Below are 23,359 nucleotides of genomic sequence, written 5' to 3'. Positions count from 1 at the left end.
TGATGGTACAGTTCTCTGATTCGGATTCTACAAAGAACTATGCATGTCCGTCAAATATAACTCTTACTTAATTTCAATCTCTTTTTATATTGATAGTGCAACGTGAGTTGTCCATGTATTATTGTGTAGGATATAAGGTTTTGTTCAATTAAGGAAACAATACGGTAACAAAGGGAGTATTAATTCCATATGCTGTATTTAAACGGAAGATAATAGTCTTAAATATATCTCATTCTTCTTCCATTTATTTTTTACGAAATTGGTCTAACCTGATCTACAGTTAGGTTTTGTTCGATTAAGGAAACGATACGGTAAAAAAGGGAGTATTAATTCCATATGCTGTATTTAAACGGAAGATAATAGTCTTAAATATATCTCATTCTTCTTCCATTTATTTTTTACGAAATTGGTCTAACCTGATCTACAGTTAGGTCATATCGCGACTTACATTTATATTTCAAACAACAGAATTGGTATGAAATCAGTGTATCCGGAACAATCCAATGATGTTAATCAGGAGATTCAACTCTCCTGTCTATTACAACGTGGGGTGAATTGCATAGATAGATAACGGCTTAACACCCGGCCAACGAAATAAGAACATAACATGAATTAATAAAACAAATCCTAATTTTGATTATTTTAGAGTACCTTGAGTTTCGCACACCCCAATGCTGAAATCTCTTTCTGCAATGGACGAAAATGTAATGGGGTTTAGTGTCTTACTTTTGTGAACCACCAGGTGCATGTATTCTATGTGATAGGAGGTGCGGCTTTAAAAAATCGCTTTATATCTGCTAAGGAAGATGATTTAACAAATTATGCACACAGGTAACGAAACGTAACGTATCTATTTACAAGATATCCACTGTCCAGGGAAAATTTCCGTCATACACTGCATTATAGCGTATGCCTATCTTCAATAGTCAGATTGGTGCAGTAAAGGCGACAACGCGACATAACGCTGACCTTATAAGGCGACAACCCGATATCACGACAACCCGATATCACGACATTTTAACCCGACATCACAACTCGACATTTTTAGGTGACATTACGACAATCTGATTAAAACACAGATCCTATTTCGTTTCGTTTTTATAGTTCAAAATTTCGTTTTTCTTGTCTTTACTACACTAGGATCTGGAGGAGTTGTTATCATTGACGTGTTCTGAATGGTGTGAGGAATTAGCCAATGAAACGGTCTGTTACGGCGAGCTTTATGTGTGTTTTGCACGGAACTGTGGGTAATCCACTAGTAATATCAATGCTGATCGGTTAATTAAATGTCTGACGTCACCAGGTCAAAAGCCGTTCGTATGACCTCTGACACGACCTATCGCTACATCCGGTCAGATCTGCATCTAGTGTAGGCCATAGAAAGTATAAAAACGAAACGAAATATAGATCTGTATTTTAATCAGATTGTGTTGTCGGGTAAAAATTTCGTTGCCGGGTTAAAATGTCATGATATCGGGTTGTCGTGATGTCGGGTTTAAATTTTTGTGATGTCGGATTGTCGCCTTATGAAGGTCGACATCACGACATCACATCAATCAGCAACCATAGTTAACGTCACGATAATATTAAACAGAATTAAAAGCTGATTTTTAATTCCATTACATTACGATCTGTCAATTGATGAAGCAGCCGTGTGTTTAATGGGGGTTTTTTAATGTAATTTGGGAATGTTGGCATTCAGTTACTAATACACAATAGAATAAATCATTATTCCTAATTGTTTACGACGATCTGATTGTACAGTGAGTTTGTTAATGTGTCTATGTTTGTACTAATTTCATTATTTATTAAATGTATAAAATCAATAATGTATTTGCTTTAGCCTTCAATTATACTATTAGACATAAAGATAACAAAACGGATAGTGTTGGTAATTATAAAACAAATTTTTAATCGAGTTTATTGAGTTAACTGTTGTTTGTGATAGGGTTCTCCTTTTGAAAAACGGACAAAAAAAGATATATATTGTTGCTTTGAAATTAGAATCCACATTGCTTCTATAGCTTTTGGCTATATTAACAGAAGGGGAGAAGTTTTCAGGTCCACTAACGGAGATATGTTTTTGAACTTCCATGGAGAATAGGCAAACGTGGTGTATGCTTTGAAAATAACATTCTTAAGTGTCAGTCTGCATAAAGTTCATCTGCTCGGAAAATAAACTTGTGAAGTTGTGAAGTATTTAGCGGGAGAGTTTCTCCGCTTGCACTCTGTCTGCTCAGAAACAGCTACAAATGGAGTTCAGACTTATTTTTCGGCGATATAGTCAGTTTGCTAAGTGGTTGGGGCTCTGTAGGCCTACTATTCAAAGTGCTGATAAATGGGGAACTCTAAAACTGTTCTTAAGTTATGTCTGGTTTCTGATTATCCATGGAATCATATGGCTTCATCCGATCAAGTTTACCATAGTTTTGTTCAATGAAGGTGGCAACTCGGAGCAAATAATTCCTCTCCTTGCCATTATAACTTGTTTCCTGGGATTCGCCTACACGTCTTCGACTGTTTATTTCGCTTTAACGAAGCACTTTGAGGATTTCTGTAAAATTCTAGATGTTCATCAAGAGAGATTTGGAATCTTGAAGAAAACATCTTATATTCAAAGAAATGACAGACTAATACCATACTTGGCAATAAGTACTGCATTATTTGCGTCCGTTTTCTTAACATCTTTAGTCTTATATTGGAAAGACGATATGAGCAAAGTAGCGTATCCCTTCGATTTTTCAAACTTTCAGAACATGGCGTATGCTGCCATTATGACAGCTCTGAACGAATTCGTTATCGTGAATCATACTTATTTATTGGAAGTACTGTTCTATGAATGTTCAGTTTTATTCATTTCCGAGTTTGTTGAACAGACAAAAAATGTTCAATGTTGCATTACAAATTATGCTAAAACTGAAGTGAAAAATTACATGAAATTTGAATCTTCGATTGAAACTCTGCGACAACAGTATATGAGTTTAATTGAATGTTTCGAACATTCAAATAAAATTTTGTGTCATTATTTATTTGGATGCTATGCTGTGGTTATTCCTGGATTTTGTTTTATGTTATATGGATTCACAAGAGATGTGTTAACAACTGGTGAAACAATGTATATTGCTTCTCTTTCTGTTGCTAACCTGGCTGTAATTATAATGTTCACTGGTATGGGGGCAATATTGAGCATTAAGGTGAGTGATTTTGTTTTTGATATCTAGTGTAAACTGTCTACTGGAATGTTCGAGGCTAATATCAAAACCAGGACGAGCTACTTCTGTGACATGAGAATATTGTAGCTTATGAATTAACGCAATTCGAGATAGTGAATTACAGATGAATAATTGTTCCAATACATACAGCACAATTGCAAAATAAGGAATTCGATATTTCTGTTTCAATATTAAAGAGTTAATAAAGACAAAAGACTTTGCATACTTTATAGCTTTTGCTTACATTTTTGTTGGCTTCATTTCAGGCTCATGAACCTTTAGATGCTTTGATGAAGATAGATCTATTGTCTGTAACGGATAAAACTGTCCATTCCGTAAGTTAGAAACAAGCTATACCAATTTTTGGAAATTCATAACACGGAGCAGGTTGTGTGTAGAACACACATGGTATCGCCCGGTGAGGTAGTGGTACTGTAGCAGTAAGGGGCGCAAGATTTTGTAACTGCACCTCAGTGGCGTTTAGTATATGCCCCAGATAGTCCTAAACCCAACCACCATAGGTCGGAATGTCGAGAATACTCCAGCTTGGGTACCTGTAAGCGTTGTGAATATAAACCTGTATTGCTGTTGAAATCGTGTACATTTCTTTCTTTAGCTGTCAGTAGAAGTTTTCTTCGTCGTTTTGGTAGCTAAAACCCAGGTAAAATTTTGCAGTTTTGAACGTATTTTGCTCTACAACTGGCTTAATTTCGATTTCTCCATGACGATTTATGGAAAGTTTCATAAGGAACCAAATCAATAAATATGGCTGAAAATAAAATCAAATATAATGTACAGTTCTGTAGGAGAGGGGGCATATGTCGTCATGCCACTTGTGCCACCTCTCATTTGGGGAGTTCGCGTTAAAACGAAATTGTATTGCAGGTTTGCAGTCAGCAGGTCCCACGATGAACAATGGTAATTCAAGATGTCCATTTGTTGCCTTTATATCCCTATTGATTAATCGAGAAACAAGAATTTTGTCTTCTATGTTATATTTTTTGTTTTTACAGGTAAATTTGTTTGTGTCTAGATTAACCGGACCAACAATAGGATATCGTGTGTATGAATTGTTTACCTTGGATGCAAATACTATATTGGCAGTAAGTATAAAGTGTTGGGTTTGGTGTTAAATAAGGCTTAAGGGGTATAACAGTATAGGTGGGGGACTAACTGTGCACGATGGTTCAAATATGTCAAGGAAAGTCTGTCTAGTCGTTCGAGTGGGACGAAAAACAGAGGTCCTGGGTTTTCTTTGGGGGTTTAACGTCCTACTATTCTGCTCCGACTGGGCTTATAAAGACGGACATACGCCATACAGTGTGCCGTAAGAAAAATATTGCCCCGACAGCGGCGCTACGACCTACTCTAATACAACTCCCAAGGGATCTTTTACGTGCAGGTCAAATGGGACCTCGGTCTTTTGTTCCATCTGAAGGACTAGACAGTTGTCCCTGTCAGACCCTCGGTCCTGCACCACTGACAAGGGGAAACCACCCGGAAAGCCCGACTGAACTTTCTCGGCCAACACCGGAAGCGAACCCGCGACGACCAGGCTAGCGAGCCAGCGTCTTACCCACTTAGCCATCGTGGCTCCTGCAAGTAAAAGAATCCTGAACAGTTGGAATTCAATGAAGAATATAGGCCAATGCATGGCGAGTGTCTTTCTTCGTTCGCGCGGACGGTGCTGAATAACAGGACGCCAAAACCCCATGTGAAGAGTTATTCGCCACATCGTCGTGTCGTATATATTCGGCGTCATATGAATCCCAATCATTGTACTTACCTACAATATCTGTGGATTTTACTCGGTGAATATGGATGTCGATAATGACCCCGACCTGGGCATTGAAAACTACGCGAAATTAGTGAAATTTTATAGAACGAACAGACAGAGGCGTAGCCGTGAAATATATATTGGGGTGGGGGGGGGGGTCCGCAACCCTAACCCCTAACCCTAACCCTAACACATTTTTTAAAACCCCTAAAAAATATAAACAAACACCATGTGGCCATGCTGTCTACCAAGACACCGCGTGCAAAAGCATTATGGTTACGTTGCTGGCTGAGCGGGCGATAAATATTTGGTTTAGGCGGTAATTTTTGGGGTACCTACATGCGATTCACTCTGAATATTACTGACAGGCTAACTAGACACAATTTTATGGAACACAGTTACGTTTCACTTTACACATGTTTCCAGGATGATTCTCTCTGTGTTTTATTTTAGGAATGTAAACCATATTGGGATATGTACAGGTTTTATACAGATAGAATCTTAACTAATCCTAATAATTGTTGTAAATAAATAGGAGTTAGGCCCCCATGTGTGACGCCCATGCGAACAGAATTGTCAGGAAACGGCATACTGTATATGTAGCAATATCACTGACAAGATTTCAGTGATAGGTTTTATATTGAAATGTTCACATGTATGAAATATTAAATAAATAGGATACCTTTTTAATTGTTTTCACGATGGTAAGGCCGACCAATACAGTTGAGTTAAGATCTGAACCGTCGTCAGCTTATTAATGTACATTTAAGTGTATTTTTGTTTATTTCAGGTTATTGGAATTTTGTTAACCTATACTGTGGTTATGTTACAATTTTCTGGATCTACAAATATCAACAACTGTTCATTAAATATAACGGTTAATTAACATGCCTGTAATTGTTTACAAATACATGGAATAATTGAAATATTTTTATACGTCCACATTCATAATGTGAACGTATTATGCCGTCGCCCCTGTCTGTGTGTGTGTGTGTGTGTATGTATGTATGTGTGTGTGTGTGTGTGTGTGTGTGTGTGTGTGTGTGTGTCTGTGGTTCGCCTACAGGGCGCAATTCTTCATGGATTTTCTTCAAACTTGGTATACTTATTCCTTATACCCCAAGGAAGATCCCTATTGTTTTTGGTGCATGCCCGACCCCCCGGGGCAGAGCCACGCCCATTTCTAGTATTTGTTTGTTTGTCGTCTACAGGCCACATTTCTTAACTAATAATCTTGAAACTTTGCATACACATTCTTTGTACCCTAAGGAACATCCCTATCGTTTGGGGTGCATGCCCAACCCCCAGGGGCAGAGCCACGCCCATTTTCTTTTCGTGTGTCTTTGTGTCGCCTACAGGGCGCAATTCTTACTGGATTTTCTTCAAACTTGGTATACTTATTCCTTATACCCCAAGGAAGATCCCTATTGTTTTTGGTGCATGCCCGACCCCCAGGGGCAGAGCCACGCCCATTTCTAGTATTTGTTTGTTTGTCGTCTACAGGCCACATTTCTTAACTTATAATCTTGCATACACATTCTTTGTACCCTAAGGAACATCCCTATCGTTTGGGGTACATGCCCAACCCCCAGGGGCAGAGCCACGCCCATTTCCCATTTTCTTTTCGTGTGTCTTTGTGTCGCCTACAGGGCGCAATTCTTACTGGATTTTCTTCAAACTTGGTATACTTATTCCTTATACCCCAAGGAAGATCCCTATTGTTTTTGGTGCATGCCCGACCCCCAGGGGCAGAGCCACGCCCATTTCTTGTATTTATTGTTTGTCATCTACATACCGCCTTCTTTGCCTCTGATCATATTACAGCCATTTCATATTTCATTCTCATCATTTTAAAAAGTACCATATCAATCAAAGCTGGAATGTGGACGTATATTGCAGCATTAGCGATGCTCTTGTTTGTTTTGTTTTGAATGCTGTTGTTTTCCATTGCTACTGGTGAAGAACGGCGGGCCTGACAAGACATAACTTCTAGTTATTCTGACGGGAAGAGGCACCGAGGTCCCGAGTACACGTAGTCGTGTACGTAGAAGACAGTTCAGAGTTAGAATTCGACGAAGAGTAGGGAGAAAAGCCGCTGTCCGGGCCAAATTCCCCTCATAGCACACTGCATGACATATGCCCGTTTTCATTACCCCCTTCTGGTGCAGAGAAGTAGGACGTTAAACCCCAGTTCAGTTTTATCATAGTTTATTGTTTCTAAAAATATCAAATAATACTCTGATAATTTAAAATGTCCGCGTGTTTTCAGTCTGTGTTCATATCTTGTAAATGCTGCGGTTCTCCTGCAGTTACTATTAATAGTGACTGTAGCTGACGTCATTTTATAAACACTAGTATGTTCGTTTTAATGCGCTTGAAGCGGTAAATCAACCACCCTAAAAATGTCGTTCATAGCTGACACGGCGTCATCATTACTAGGAAAATGACGATCGACTAGTTCCCTTTTCATTCTGGGAAACAGGTCTCATCCATGGTTACAAATCTGTGCAAAAACTAATCAGGATCTGCTTCAAAATGGCACAGATTTTCACGGTTCTGGTCTGCAGTCAAGATCGAGTTTTGACACCCATTTTGCAGAAACATTTGTCACTCCTAACTCGTTGGCGATGATGTGCTCAAGCCTTGCATGAGAGATGCCCACAACATTGGCAATATGTCGAGTGGTCAGCCATCACTATGCCGGCCAAGCACCCTGGAAATGTTTTCTTGGATGGTTGCTGCATGTTGATGGCCTTCAAGGACGCGGGTCATCGTCAAGGCACTCTCTGGCACGCTTAAATTCCGCAACCGACTTCTTTACTGTGGAAAAGGAAGGGCGTCATCCCCTTAAGTGGAGGCCATGTATCTGTGTTAGGGTTAGTACTTGATCGATGACTGCCCTATTGCCAGTTTTGTCCATTTTTGGTGATTTCAATGGGTAAGTTTACAAGATTGTCTTGTGCGAAGACAATGATAAGACTACAGTTACGGCTCTTATGTCTATGATATATTCAATGACTGCACTTGTTGGTGGCAAAGGTTTGTTTCAACCCATTTGATCTATCCTTTTCAGGCTTAGAACTTTTCAGCCAGCCCTAGTATGTAGGCTGCTGAATACTGTCATAATCTTTGTTTCATAATCCATCTTTGATTCCGGATAAGAATCTAACAAACGCCTTTCTATAACTATATAGAAGCCATCCTCGAAAAATACAAAATTGTGGGAAAAAGCAAGACTTAAATAAGGCACGATCGTGATATTGACCACAAACGATCTAGACTGGAAGCACAGTCAATGAAGATTAACACGCCAGTTAAAGAATGACATCAATGGGGGCTTTAACCACAGACAATATAGATTTTTAGTTTATTTGATAAAAGAAAGTAGGACAAACGGGCAACTTCTTGAACTAAAGACCAACTTTATCGATCAAGATACAATATTTGGGTCGAATATTAACTTGTCGATTAAAGATCAGCGTCTTTGACAAAAAGTCTACTGTTTCAATAAAACCTGTTCTTCTTAGATCAGATATCAACCTTTGTTTTTACCAAACATCGGCCTCATCGATCAAAGGTCAGCGTTGTCGACGAGAAGTGTATTTGAACTGTCTGAATGGTTTGTTGTGCCTTTAAAACCATCTCTACGCACGTCTTTAATATCCAGCAAATCAACTTTTCAAATCTTGGCTTAAAGTACACGACACCAGGCTTAGTTTTTTTTTATATACATGTATATATTAAATGATTTGAAACAGCTCCAGTAAAAATATCATAGTATGCGTGGAAGAGGTTCAATGGTCGTTGTGTACATTTAGAAAAAAAATACCCACACCTACCCGATCGGTCCCACCCTCCTTACATCAGAATAACAGGTGTGTAACTAAGGATGTGCGCCCGTAATAACAAATAAAGATGAAGCAACCTGTATGGCTGTCATTGAAATCTATTGAGTGGGCTGAATTCTGTAAAACAGGAATCCAAATTAGAGTTAATTCCCCTGGACAAGCAAAATAATTATTGTAGGGATAGTTTATTATTAATGTCCTCATAATATATATCTCCTTTTCGTGTGTACAAGCCGCTCATCTTGTACATAGCTATTTTAGTATAATTGTAATAAACAGTAAAATTTTGTGTTTCTAGTAGCTTTTTTTTATAAAAAAAAACAGATTTGCAAGATTATATATAAGCAAATATTAATTACTGGTCCCTAAAGCAGACTTCAAAATGGCTGCGCCCATGTTGATAAAACGAGTTCGGTCTAAATTTAAATGTCTCACCTTTAATACACGGATCAAAAACAACAGTGTACTATTATGTAGGTTCCTGACGTCAGGTAAAACTTATCCTTAGTGTTAAGATAACTGTCAACGGGTCTTATCAAAGCTGTCTTTTTAAAAATTAAGGAAAGTATCTCGGTTGTCAACCGAATCAGATTATATAATAATCACTTCCACTTGAATCGGCCGCAGCCAACCATCCCGAGAAACAACCACCCATAAATTCAGTTCAGAAATTTTTATGGTATATACTGGACTTTCCGACTGTACTTTTCCACTGCAGTTTCATACAGCTATTACTTCCCATGTTCCATAGATTTTTTTACAGACCCTTGATGATTCATCAAGTCTAAACTAAAAGTGTAGCCATTAATACTGGAGGCGGGCACTTGGAGAATAGTTTTACAAGTAAAAGTAAAAGTTCTCGAAGATAAATAGTTATTGCTTAACAACCATGTGAAGTACTATTGCACGCAGCAAAACCGTAACAAAAATTATAAAATGGCATTAAATCTGACTCATGCATTCGACCTTGGATCAAGCATCATTTCAACTTTCTCTTTCTTTAATTTTCTTTTTTAAAAAATATTTTTGTTCATTAGATATCTGAATTAAAATTGGGAAACCGGTTAAGCCTATGTATATAACATTCATAATTTTAATTACCGTATTTAAAAAAAAATAATTTCTTCACCTTTATTTTTATTATTCTATATCATATGCAGTATTTTATTGTTTTTTCCAGGTAAGGAAAGCAGTAGCCGTTATGACCTGGTTGTTATTGGAGGTGGATCAGGGGGACTAGCTTGTGCTAAAGAAGGTAATTTAAACCTCATAGATTAATACTTTACCCATTGTTCTGAATCGGGGCACACTACCAGGTGTACGGGTGATCTCATCTGTTGAAAGACATTTGCAGATGGCACAAATTTTAGAATATTACTTGCTCCATGCTTTTTTCATTCACAGGTCACAATTCTATGGAATATAATCCTGCAGAGATGCCTAGTCAAAACGTCACTGATTAAGAAGCAGTAATTGTATTCCATAGTTCAATTAATAAATGTCATTGAAACAATTTGCTTCATTCATTCACCATTCCAATTCTTTTTCCCAGACAACAAATTATGGCATTTTTTGAATATTTTATTTTTCAATTCATTAAAATATTTTTTTTTTTTTTTTGGACTAATGCAAAGAATCAGGCCTATTTGACAGGAATAATCATAAATATCATAGCTTGATATCATGTATTTTTGTCGAATCATTAAAGTTTCTTTTATTTCAGCTTCTCAACTAGGAAGAAAAGTTGCAGTATTAGATTTTGTCAAACCATCAACTCAGGGTAAAATATAAATTATTTTTGCACTTGAAGCTTTGGTTTAAGCTTTTGGAAATGTGTCCTTTACTTCAGGAAAACCTGGTAAAATTCTTGTTATTTCTTCCGGAAAAAGACTAACTTAAAAACCAAAAGTACTTGATTGCACTGTTCAAAAACTTTTAAGTTCCAAAATTTTTAAGTTTTGAAATTTTAAACAAAACATCTTTCACGTGATTCAAGTGGCTATTTATTTATCAAGACCCTGAAGAACAGAAAATGAAACTGCTTTGGCCTAAATATATGCTGAAGACTCTAATACAATGTGATATGTTAAATCAACATTGCACCTCATGAATGATCTAATATAAAAAAAAGATTGTAATTTTCCCTATCAAAGAAAGTAGTATCTCCAAGTTTTTCATAGACCAACATTTCAGCTATGATGTTTTTTTATATCTGATCACATCTTTATATGGCAAATCTCAAGTTGTATCGATAATATTTGGCACTTGAACCGTAAAAGGTTGTTCACCCCTGGGTTACAAGCATTGATTATTATTTTTATTTTCAGGAACAAGATGGGGTTTGGGGGGTACATGTGTCAACGTAGGTTGTATACCAAAGAAATTGATACATCAAGCAGCATTATTAGGTCATGCTATTCAAGATTCCAGATCATTTGGTTGGAATGTACCACCAGATATTACACACTCATGGTAAAATATTTTGTATAAAACCACATTTCATTTGACAGTGTATTATTATCACCTTCTCTCCAAATGCTCTGGGAGAGGGGGGTGGGGCAAATGGTTTAACAAATGCATTTTAGATCATAAGGTCTATCACGGAATGGTAGACTAGTTATGGGTGGTTCAGAAATATTGTCACATTCCGAGGCTGTAGTCAAAACAATACAAATACTATAGAGGTTAGATGGCTTTTTTTTAAAACTTTCTTGAATTTCTCACTTGGTAATAAAAGAATATTTCTGTCATATTTCATTTCAGAATCTCACATGACTACAAATATCAGAATCGAGCATCCCGCTAGAAAACATTTTACTGTAACACTATAGTCAAACAGTTGGACTATTGTTGATAGATTATTCTTGGTTTGCACTAGATTCAACCTGAAAAACGGACAATTTAATTTCACTCTTTATTTTAGTATGTGTTTAGACTTGTTAATCCTACAATTAAAATCATTTCAGGGAAAAAATGAGTGAAAATGTTCAAAATTATGTGAGATCTTTGAATTGGGGTCATAGAGTTCAACTAAAAGACAAGTTAGTATTGTATTGATTTGTAACATTGAACATTATACAAAATGGCCACCAAGTATCATTAGCAACTAACACTGTTAAACTGATACCATTGACTTTTGAACCTTGGAATTTTACTAATGAATAGTTTTGTCATCAAATCCTACAAGTGATTATTACTCTTAAACACAACGTTTAGTATTTATAGAAATTATACAGTATATATATTATACAATTATAATTAGCAGGTGTGTAACTAGTTGTAAAAGATGTCACTTGTGGTGTAAAAGCGTGACTTTTTATAATACCAATCACTATTGAATACACAAACCTAACCAATAGTGGTGTATATCATTCATTACTCACAGTTTTAACACTTTAGTGACATAACACCTACTTAATGACTACTGCCTGATTACTAACAATTTTAACTCATTAACATGTATATAAACGACAACTGAGATATTGAAATGGTGAGACATAATAGTAGAATTATCTCCCTTGACACAGTAAAATATTTGTGTACGCTATTATACCATATTGTTTAATGATATATTAATACATTATTATAATATTATGTGGTGTTTTTTTTATGATTATAGAAATGTTGAATATCTTAATGCATTGGGTACATTAGTGGATCAGAATACAATCAAAGCTGTTGATAAAAAAGGTGAAGAGGTTTGTATAGTTGTTTTATTTGTTTTCCTTCATTGTATTAAGGGGGTCACGGAGGCTAAGTGGGTAAGACGCTGGCTCACTGGCCTGGAGGTCAGGTGTTCGATCCCTGCATTGGCCGAGAAAGTTCATCCAGATTTTCCGGCATGGTTCTCCCTTGAAAGTGATGCAGGATGGAATGCCCGACAAAGACAGCTGTCTAGTCGTTCGGATGGGTACGAAAAACTGTGGTCCCGTGTACACATTGGCCTGCACTTAAAAGATCCCTTGACATTTGGAATTCGAAACAAGAGTCGGCTGTAGTACCGCTGTCCGGAAAAAAAATTTCCCTCGTGGCCTATGCCTGTCTTCATTAGCCCAGTTTGGAGCAGGACAGTAGGATGTTATACCCCATTTCATTTCATTGAATTAAGAGGAATCATTCAGTTTTCATTATTTGGCCAGGTGTCATTAGCTTTAAAAACATTTTGATAATATTTATCAATATCATTAAAAATAAGAAGACTTGTGTATATAATGTATCTTGTATTATTTATAGAGAATATTATCAACTGATAATATAGTTATAGCTGTTGGTGGTCGACCTAGAATACCAGAGGTGAGTGTATTTATACAATTATAATTTGTCAATGTTAAATCAGATTAAAACAATATAATAGAAAACTCAAATTTCCTAGACTACTTAGTTCATTTTTGAGACTATATAACATAGGTTAAATTTTTTTTTCAATAGTCTTTGGGAATTTTACCTATACTTATGGTTCCCAACATTATCACTGAGATCTGATCTTCCCTGCAGGAATTCTTCTCTCCATTCGTCACAGTCTTGGATTTATTTAATACTAAACATTACTGAGTTTTGTAGTGAGATTGAAGTAGAGAGTGAAATAATGCAACTGTTCAGATGAAATGTCTTGCTCGATACCATTAAGAGAAAGAGAGAGAGAAATGGGGTTTAACGTCCACTCGACACAAACTAGGTCATTTCGGAACTAACATATGGTTCAATTTTATTTCCATAATTTGCTTGCATGTAGGGGTCTTTAGCAGTGGGAGGCAACCGGAGGTCCCGGAGAAAACCCACGAGGTTGGACAGGCGACCCTACTCTGTCAACTACAACTGGGGAATCGAAACCATGCCAGTTGACTCAATGACAGACTTTATGATACAGCGCGCACATGCTAACAATTTAGCCATCCAACCCCCCTCAATACCATTAAACATAAAATACAGACAATATCTTTCACATGCATTCCAATGAAATCATTCCATGAGTCCACTATTTCATCTAGTATAAATAATGCTTTATTGGCACTTGTCCGGAGCATTATTTGAAATAATGGTACACCAACATACGACACATCTGTATTGTAATTAATGTAAAAAAAACATGTTTAATAAACTGTTTTACTTTAGATACCAGGAGGAAGAGAATATGCTATAACTAGTGATGATATCTTCTGGATGACAAAGCCTCCCGGTAAAACGTAAGAATATATTTGTTTGAATTTAATAATACAATATTCTTGAAATTAGATCTACCAACATATGATTAAACTCAGCTGTATAGTAATAATTATCATGCTTCTTTTTTTCAGATTAGTTGTTGGTGCTAGTTGTATCCTTCTAATACTTTTAATGAACAACCTTAGTATGCTATAGGGAGCCCTTTCTTTGTTTCTTTGAGTAAGGAGGTTTAGGGTTCTCTCCTGTTGTCGGAGAAAGTTCCTCAGGGTTTTTCGACACAGTTTCCTCCTGTCAGTGGTGCAGGGTCTGGTAAGGACAGTGTCTAGTTATTTGGATGGGATGAAAACCTGAGGTCCTGTATTGGCATGCACGTAAAAGAACCCTTGATAGTTTGAATTGAAATAAGAGTGCCCCGTAACACCGCTGTGAATTTCCCCTTGTTACTGGTGCAGGACGGAAGCCTGACTAGGAACAGGGTCTAGTCATATGGATGGGACCAAAAACCATTTGATCCTGTGTACGTAAAAGAACCCATGACAGTTGGAACTCAAAATAAGCGTAGGGCATATCGCGGCTGTCATGGCAAAATGTCCCTCATAGCCCACTATGGCATATGCCTGTCTTCATAGTAAAAACAATGACATGGTAAATCCAAAAAAGTCATTGATTGTCATTTTGAGGGATTTTCACTTGCAAGCTACAATGTTGTGGAAGTTGAATACCGAATTGAAAAAGTCCCATGCAGATAATATAAAAAAAAGCAAACGCAAGTAATAAGTGTTTGGTAAAATCTTTTTAGTATGATTGAATCCAAGCAGATCTACCGCTGATATTATGGTTTTGTTTTCTTAATTCAAAACTAAATAGGGAGGGGGGATGGCCGAATGGTTAGCGCATGTTTGCTGTATCACAAGGTCTGTCATTGAGTGAACAGGCGTGGTTTTGATTCCCCGGTTGTACATGACAAGGAGTAGTGGTGCCTGTCCAACCTCTTGGGTTTTCTCTGGTTTCCTCCCACTGCTAAAGACCCCTACGCACAAGCGATATATAGAAATAAAATTGAACCATATGTTAGTCCTGAAATGACCTAGTTTGTGTCATTTCTCTCTCTCTCTCTCAAAAGTAGATAATTAATTTGTTTCCATTTTAGCATTGATTAAGCCATGAAAAATTAGATATTGGTCTAAAATATTGCAAATGACATTCAGCATCTTTAAGAATAAATCCACTCCAACCTGAAAAGAAAACACATTTAGAAGATATAATATACTTCTTCGCACACTAGGTGCATATGTTATTGCTGTCCTCCGTAATCGCTCTCCCCAATTGCAAATTTTATTTTCACAAGAAATGTCAGAAATTGCCGAACATACATCGCTCCCTGTGATTATTTAGATGTGAAGATATCGTATTGCATATTTTAGTTTCCTTTAATAAAAAGTCAGATATTGCTCTAGAATGTGGAGGGTTTTTATCAGGTTTAGGTTTTGAGACAACTATAATGGTCAGATCAATTCTTCTTCGAGGCTTTGATCAGGTATGTATATTGGTTGATACAGGGGCGGTCTGGGACGAGAAGAAAACTTACCTGTGATTAGGGTGCAGGTGAATCAAGATTTTTTCGTTTTTCTTGTCACATATTTTTCACCACAATGGGGGCCCAAGGAAAGCAGTTGGTTCAAAGGCCCAGAGCTACCCAATCCACCCCTGGGTTGATATATTTATTGATTAGTTTTGAAAAAGTCATGTATTTGAAAGATAATAAATACATTAATAAATTTATGTATTTCCCACTTTAATACCTATTATCATGGGTCTAGGATAAGATTAATGAATTTTCTCACTGTAAATGTGTGTGGTTTTAGTTTTCGACCAACCTTCCTTTTTTCTTCAGCAAATGGCAAACCACATTGGTGATTATATGACAAATAATGGTACAAGATTTTTACGAGAGTGTGTACCTCAGAAGATTGATAAAACAAACAATGGTCAATATCTAGTTAGTTATTATGATAAAAATCAACAATTACAACAAGAGACATTTGATACAGTTTTAATGGCCACTGGTAGGTTTGTTACAGGTTAGATCTATTTATAAAGGCCACCTGCAGATTTCCTAGCGCTAACCCTAACCCAAGATCTAGCCTAAGGCTTACCCTAACCCTAACCCACAATCCTCGTCATCAATCACGTGTCCTAACCCTGTTTACATCTCGTGACCTTTAGGAAATGTGCAGGTGGCCTTCGTAAATAGATGTGACCGTTTGTTGCAGGTCTTATTTTCCATTAAGACCTATGTAATATAAATGAATATATCCATATGATCTTTGCTGCTTATGCTGGACTTGCGTAAAATTTTCCCGATTTAAATACAATCTGAAATAGGAAAGATTTCCATGTTGTTTTCAGTCTCAGATATAGTTAAATAGTTGATTAAAAGGAATACATCTTTAAATCGTGTGGGAGCCGTGGGCTCACTGACTGAGACGTCCCATGTTCGATCCTGGTGTTACCCGAGAAATTCATCTTTATTTTGTGACATGGTTCTGACTTGTCTATGGTGCAGGACGAAAGACGTGGCAAGGAATGGTCATTCAGATGGGATTATATCCCATGTACACATTGGCGTGCATGTGAAAGAACAGGCTAGAGTCTTACTCACTTAGGTGGCTCCTGTTTGTTTACGGTAAGTGAGGTTATCAAGATAAACAATGGACATTACTGAAGAATACAGCAAGTACCAGAGCTTAAACTGTAATTAATTTCTAAATTAGTATACATATTCAACAAATTGTATTGACAAAAACAATTTCTTGAACTGGTGTCTGATCAGCTAGGATTCCAGTGAAAAATCTTATCATAGACTATTGGTTTTGATTTGAATCGACAAAAGATAATTCTAGTATATTACCTGTTTTATTTTGTAGGTAGAAATGCTGAAACAGGTGGATTAAATCTAGAAAATATAGGTGTTAACCTGGATGAATCTAGTCATAAAGTTATAGGTGGTTACCATGGCGATAGTGAAAAGAGTTCTATATCTAATATATATGCTATTGGAGATGTTCTACATGTAGGTACAAACTTAGAGAAATCCAAACTGTTACAAGATATAAGTGAAATGAAATGAAATAAAATGAAATGGGGTTTAACGTCCTACTGTTCTGCTCCGAACTGGGCTAATGAAGATTGGCATACGCCATACAGTGTGCTATGAGGGAAATTTTGCCCGGACAGCGGCACTACGGCCTACTCTTATATCAAATTCCAACTGTCAAGGGATCTTTTACGTGCATTCCAATGTATACACGGGACCTCGGTTTTTCATCCCATCCGAACTATAATAGTTAAAAACTAGATAATGTAAAGGGAATTCTGAAACGAGAATTTAGCGATTGAATTTTCGGCCTAGCCTCGATCATCATTACCAAAGTTGGTACGATAAAAAACATAGTCTCGATTATCCATTTCATGATTAAATCATGAATGAAAGTTGAGCAGCAGATCGGATCCTTATCCAGTAAATATCGCAGGCTAGCGATGACATCGAGAGTTGATTATGGTCTGGATAAGTTAATTAATGTTTAATTAATGATTTAGGTAACAATTTCAGGCCTAAAGAAAGATCTGAAATAGGCAGATTTAGCTCTTGCATAATGTATGTTTAACTAGGGTAGACCAAAGTTAACACCAGTAGCTATTAAATCTATATTGTTTATATTTTACTAGGGTAGACCTGAGTTAACACCAGTAGCTATTAAATCTATATTGTTTATATTTTACTAGGGTGGACCTGAGTTAACACCAGTAGCTATTAAAACTGTATTGTTTATATTTTACTACAGTAGACCTGAGTTAACACCAGTAGCTATTAAATCTATATTGTTTATATTTTACTAGGGTAGATCTGAGTTAACACCAGTAGCTATTAAATCTGTATTGTTTATATTTTACTAGGGTAGACCTGAGTTAACACCAGTAGCTATTAAAGCAGGTAGATTATTAGCTCATCGTTTATATGATAACAGTCAAATACAAATGGACTACGACAAGGTACAGTATTAAATACCATATCAATTGGAATCTTATATTTTAAATTTTAATAACTTTAATACAAAAGTCTGTGTCTTAGTAGATAATTCTAGTTAGCTGTGTTTAGAGGGAAATCTATTTAGTGAGATTTTAATGTTGTACATTTTAAAGGGGTTGGTTGGCTGAATGGTCTAACATGCACTTTAGATCATAATGTCTGTCATTGAGCAAAGGGACATGGTTTCAATTCCCAGCTTGTACATGACAAGGAGTAGGGTCGCCTGCCCAACCTTGTAGATTTTCTCTGTGTCCTCAAGTATGCTCCCACTGCTAAAGACCCCTACGTGCATGTGTATTATGAAGTAAAATTGAACAGTGTGTTAGTCCTGAAATGGCCTAGTTTGTGTCAAGTGGACGTTAAACCCCATATCTGTCTCTGGAAATTTTATGTTCATAAAATATTGATAAAAAAATTTCTTCAAATTCATATACTGTATGATATATTTTCGTGATAGCATGAATAAAATATTTCTATTAGATAGCCACGACAGTATTTACACCTATTGAATATGGTTGTGTTGGTATGTCAGAAGAAATGGCTGTGGAACAATTTGGAGAAGATGATATTGAGGTACATGTTTGGTTTAGATTTACATATATATATATGCTAGCGTGGATATATTCTCTGGTATATTTAGACCTTCAAGAAATTTTCTCAGTGCTTCATATGTTATTAGTGAGTTAAAATCAAAAAATGACTTGATTGCAACTGAAAAGGAAAATATCTCCACCATTTAACCCTTAACCAGTCATTGTCGACTATAGTCACCACAACGTTATACAGCTAAGTGGTCACGGTCGACTAAAGTCGACCACAGCAAGAACCTTTTTTATAAGCCGCATTTGAGTATTTAGTTTCGTATTTAATTGATATGGCCACGCAAGCGTGTCAGACAGGAATTTGTCTTGTCAAGGGAATTGAGAAAAACATGTCTTTGTTCAACATCTTTTGACGAAAAACGTAATTTAACGATGTCGGGAACGTTAAAGACGTGGTTGAAATACTTATGAATTATTCCGAATCGGATTATATCGACGACACCGATTCTGAAGACGATATTTCTGATGAAAAGGATTTAGAATGATTTGCAAATTATAGATCAACTTATCCCCTTCAACTTTTTTATTGGTGTCAAGAGTCTACCACTTATAATTATTCGGCAGTAGTCGATTGAAATAGGCATACAAAATATTTCACGTCAGCCTTTATTTAGCCTGACCACTTGACGTCATAACGTCAAAATGACGTCGACCGGTTAAGGGTTAAGACAGCTCAAGCATGCTATTTTTAATAACAACCCTATTACAGGGATCGGTTTGAGAGAACTGTTACAAAAATCCATTCTTTGTTACTCTCATTGGAATATTGCCGATTCATAATCTGTTGAATCTTAAAATAACCAAGTGCTGATTATATTATTTCTGATTTGAGATGGGGGGGGGGGTGCGAATGGTTTAACACATGCACTTTAGATCATAATGTCTGTCGTTGAGTCATATGGCAGTATTTCAATTTGCCGCTTGTACGTGACAAGAAGTATTCATGGTTGTCTATCCAACCTCATGGGTTTTTCTCTGGGTCCTGAAATAAAAATTTAACCATCCCCATTTCTCTCTCTTTTTTCAGATATATCATGCTTTCTATAAACCATTAGAGTTTACTGTACCAGAACGAGATGTAGCACAATGTTATATAAAAGTAAGTTATGCCATGGAATATATAATTTTTGAAGATGTATTTTACAATTTATGATTTTGCCATGGTATATATAATTTTTGAAGATATATTTTACAATTTATGATTTTGCCGTTCTTTATATTAAATAAATGTGATTGTTATAAAAATTTCAGTCACTTTTCGAATTGACTTTCTTTATTAAAAAGTTTCCAGACACCTTTTGACTGCTTTGAAATGACATTAGTTGTCAGTAGAAGACGATCAAGAAGGTGTGTCTGTGTCGTGTGATGACATCGTTAGCATGAATCAGTCTCTGACAGTTGGAATCAAAATAAATTTTCGTTACAGATCTTCATTAGCCTGTTAAATCCCATTTCATTTTATTTTATTTCATTTCGTTATTTGGGTGTTTTTGTTTATTTCAGTTAATATGTAAACACAATGTACCTCATACAGTTCTAGGTCTACATATCTTAGGTCCTAATGCTGGAGAAATAATTCAAGGTTTTTCTGTAGCTATACGGTAAATATTATTTACAATACTTGTAACATTGTTCCCCCGCATGGTTTGTTGTCCACTCAAATGGTCTGCCTGCATTGTTTGTTGCCCACAATACTCTTAACATAGTCTGTCCGTATTTTCTGTTGTCCACAATACTTGTAAAATTGTCTGCCTGTATTGCTTATTGTCCACAATACGTGTAATATTGTCTGCCTGCATTGTCTATTGTTCACAATACCCTTAACATTCTCTGCCCACATTGTTCGTTGCCCACAATACTCATTGTCTGTTGTCCACAGTTAATACTTGTAACATTGTCTGCCTACATTGTCTGTTGTCCACAGTTAATACTTGTAACATTGTCTGCCTACATTGTCTGTTGTCCACAGTTAATACTTGTAACATTGTCTGCCTACATTGTTTTTTGTTAATACATTGTTTTATATTTTTATTTCAGAAGTGGAGTAACCTATGAAGACATTATTAGTACTGTCGGAATTCATCCTACCTGTGCCGAGGAAATTGTTAAATTAAATATTACTAAGCGATCTGGACTAGATCCTACTGTTACTGGTTGCTGAGGTTAATTTCATCTCTGTCTGTCCAGTCTTCTGATCATGTCAAGCATGTACACTATTATATATGAAAACACAAACATCAAAGCAATATCTCGTATAGAGATACAATATGAATTTATCTTTTAAGAAATTGATCAATAGAATTAAACAAGATACTAGTTTGATCCACCTGGATATGACTGAAAAGACGAGCTTGACATTAGACACCTTTGTAAAACACCAAGTCATTTTCAATTTAGGTAAACAGTATGACCATATACTACAGCACATGGGACATGTAGAATGTGGCCCTGCATTTTGGACTAACAAATCTGCCTAAATACATAATAATTATATAAAATGATTTGATATTTTGTTGGGTTTTTGATACCATACAACTGTCTATAGCTAAAGGAAATTGGTGTTTCACAATTAATGATCTGACAGTTGATATGGATGACAGGGATGATAATCCACTTGACCAATTATTATATATGGTTATAATTTTTATGAACTGTTTTGTTACAATGTATGTTGTGTCACTATATGATATCAGCTATGTTTCTTCACCACATGATTGATGTTGGGATACACTGGCCAGGTTATAGACTAAGCCATAATATTTCTATCTATCTATTGTTAACTTTTTTTTTTAATTTAATCTGTTGAAAGTTATAACACATACTTATGGAAAAACAGCTACTTATTTATTTGGGTGATGTTTCGAGGAATTGTTGTTATAGTTTTTCTGTATAAATTAGCCTCATAGTTTTTGTATTAGCTTGATAACGTTGAGAGAAAAATCTTCAAAACGTCGCCCAAATAAATAAGTAGCTGTTACAGTTTATTGCTCTATCCAATTACTAAATGCCTCTCAAAGATTACTGTTGAAAGTTATGCGGCATATATCTGAAGTTGTATAAGGCTCGCTCGAGGGATAGTGAACCCCTTTTCTATATCGGGTGGTCCACAAAAAACGAGTACACTATTTAAAGCAGAATAATTTAAAAAGTATTGTACCTATATCATTCACATTTTACATCATATAATATGGATGTTCGACAACACCCAATATAGGGGACTCAAACATCAGCGTTATACTGTAGCATATTGTGACTCATTATATTGACTGTAAATACAGCTTTCATAAACATTATAATGATATTGTTATTGTTACATACACCTGGGATGAAGATCAAAAATACAAGTTATTTCCTTCACACTAGGTGTACTGTATATCATTTACTTGAATGACGATTTGTGTCGAAAACTGCGGATGACATAAAATCTGATGTTAAATAAGTAAAATGATAATTGTTGTATATAGAAATGTAAGTAATAGTTATTGTAAATAATAGTTGATTGCAAATAGAAAACTTTCATTATTTCAAGTTTCAAAACTGTGAACAGTAACTCAGTTGATAAACTAATATTTTATACTTTGAAATAGCTACATGTACATAAGAGGTTTTCAAGCAATATTTATCAAGAAATCTTTGCAAAAGATGGGGCTCTTTCCGAGTTGAGATCTACAATGAGTTGATAGACCATGAGTTATTAAGAAACTGTATAATGTTTTATAGTGTGTATGTATGTAGAGATATGATGTATGTTGGTATTTATTACCAGATATAAATCTGTGATATAAATAAACTATCAATAAATTATGTATTTGTGTTATATAGAGAATTTCCTATGAGTCTTTTTTGATATCAAAAAATATCAACACTCGTTGATAAAGTAAAAAAAACTCGGCTCTGGAGATTTTATTTATCACCCAATCCTTTCCTACATGCACAAATAAATAAATATAATTCTTTGCTGTAGATATCACTTTTACTGAACCTGATTACATTACAGCGTAGTGATAAATCATTTTTTGACAGCAATTCAACCATTGCAAAATCCTTTATATTGACCCAGTGTTTCCATCAAGGTTAATTAAACAACAATAGTTCATTTTTAATATAAAAAAAAGTTACTTTTAATAAGAAATGAACTGTTCTTTAAAAATAAAAAAAGTAGTTCCTTTTCAACTGACCAATCAAATTCATGTAAAGCAATATCTTCTAAGTAAATATCGCAGTAGATTATGAAATATATCACACAAGCGATATCTACTGTAGAATGTATTATTGGGTGATAAAATGGTATATCACCCATATCTTAATGTGTATTCACCTACTGCAGTCCTCTGTCTTCATTAGCTCAGTCGGAGCTGAAAAGTAGGACGTTAAACTAATTCCCCATTTCATTTCCAATAACTGTCCCAGCTTCATTACCCCAGTCGGAGCAGAAAAGTAGGATATTAATTCCTATTTCATTCAATTTCTGTTTACAGAGTTCAAGACCTATTTATTACAGTGCATGCTGCTTTATTCACACAGATTGACGAACATCACAGTCGGTAACTGTCAGTGTGTTAATTAATGGCGAAATTATTAGTACTTTTAGGTTTTGCATATTGAAATTAGTTTAGTACTAGATAATGGATTAAATATTTTAAAAATTTGGCAATGGTTCATGTTCT

At 35.8% G+C, this 23,359-nt stretch overlaps 1 protein-coding gene and 1 long non-coding RNA gene across 2 annotated transcripts; both read left to right on the top strand.

The window, feature by feature from the left end:
- The first annotated feature begins 2,438 nt into the window (after nt 1–2,438).
- LOC126824243 (uncharacterized) lies at nt 2,439–5,901 on the top strand. The gene is made up of 4 exons (XR_007681516.1): nt 2,439–3,194; nt 3,479–3,547; nt 4,226–4,315; nt 5,780–5,901. It is a non-coding gene; the product is annotated as an uncharacterized LOC126824243 (long non-coding RNA).
- Nucleotides 5,902–9,210: 3,309 nt separating this feature from the next.
- On the top strand, nt 9,211–17,786 carry LOC126824236 (thioredoxin reductase 2, mitochondrial). Its single transcript, XM_056101703.1, has 13 exons — nt 9,211–9,328; nt 10,018–10,092; nt 10,561–10,617; nt 11,165–11,309; nt 11,804–11,878; nt 12,457–12,535; nt 13,071–13,130; nt 13,950–14,020; nt 14,132–14,151; nt 15,446–15,537; nt 15,895–16,070; nt 16,932–17,073; nt 17,730–17,786. The coding sequence occupies exons 1-13, from the start codon at nt 9,220–9,222 to the stop codon at nt 17,784–17,786; spliced, it is 1,158 nt and encodes a 385-aa protein (XP_055957678.1). The 5' UTR covers nt 9,211–9,219.
- Nucleotides 17,787–23,359: the final 5,573 nt, after the last annotated feature.

This window comes from Patella vulgata, chromosome 6 (genome assembly GCF_932274485.2).
Source record: "Patella vulgata chromosome 6, xgPatVulg1.2, whole genome shotgun sequence".
NCBI classification, from domain to species: domain Eukaryota; kingdom Metazoa; phylum Mollusca; class Gastropoda; family Patellidae; genus Patella; species Patella vulgata.
Note: the sequence above shows the minus strand (reverse complement) of the source record. Positions and strands in the feature narration are given on the sequence as shown.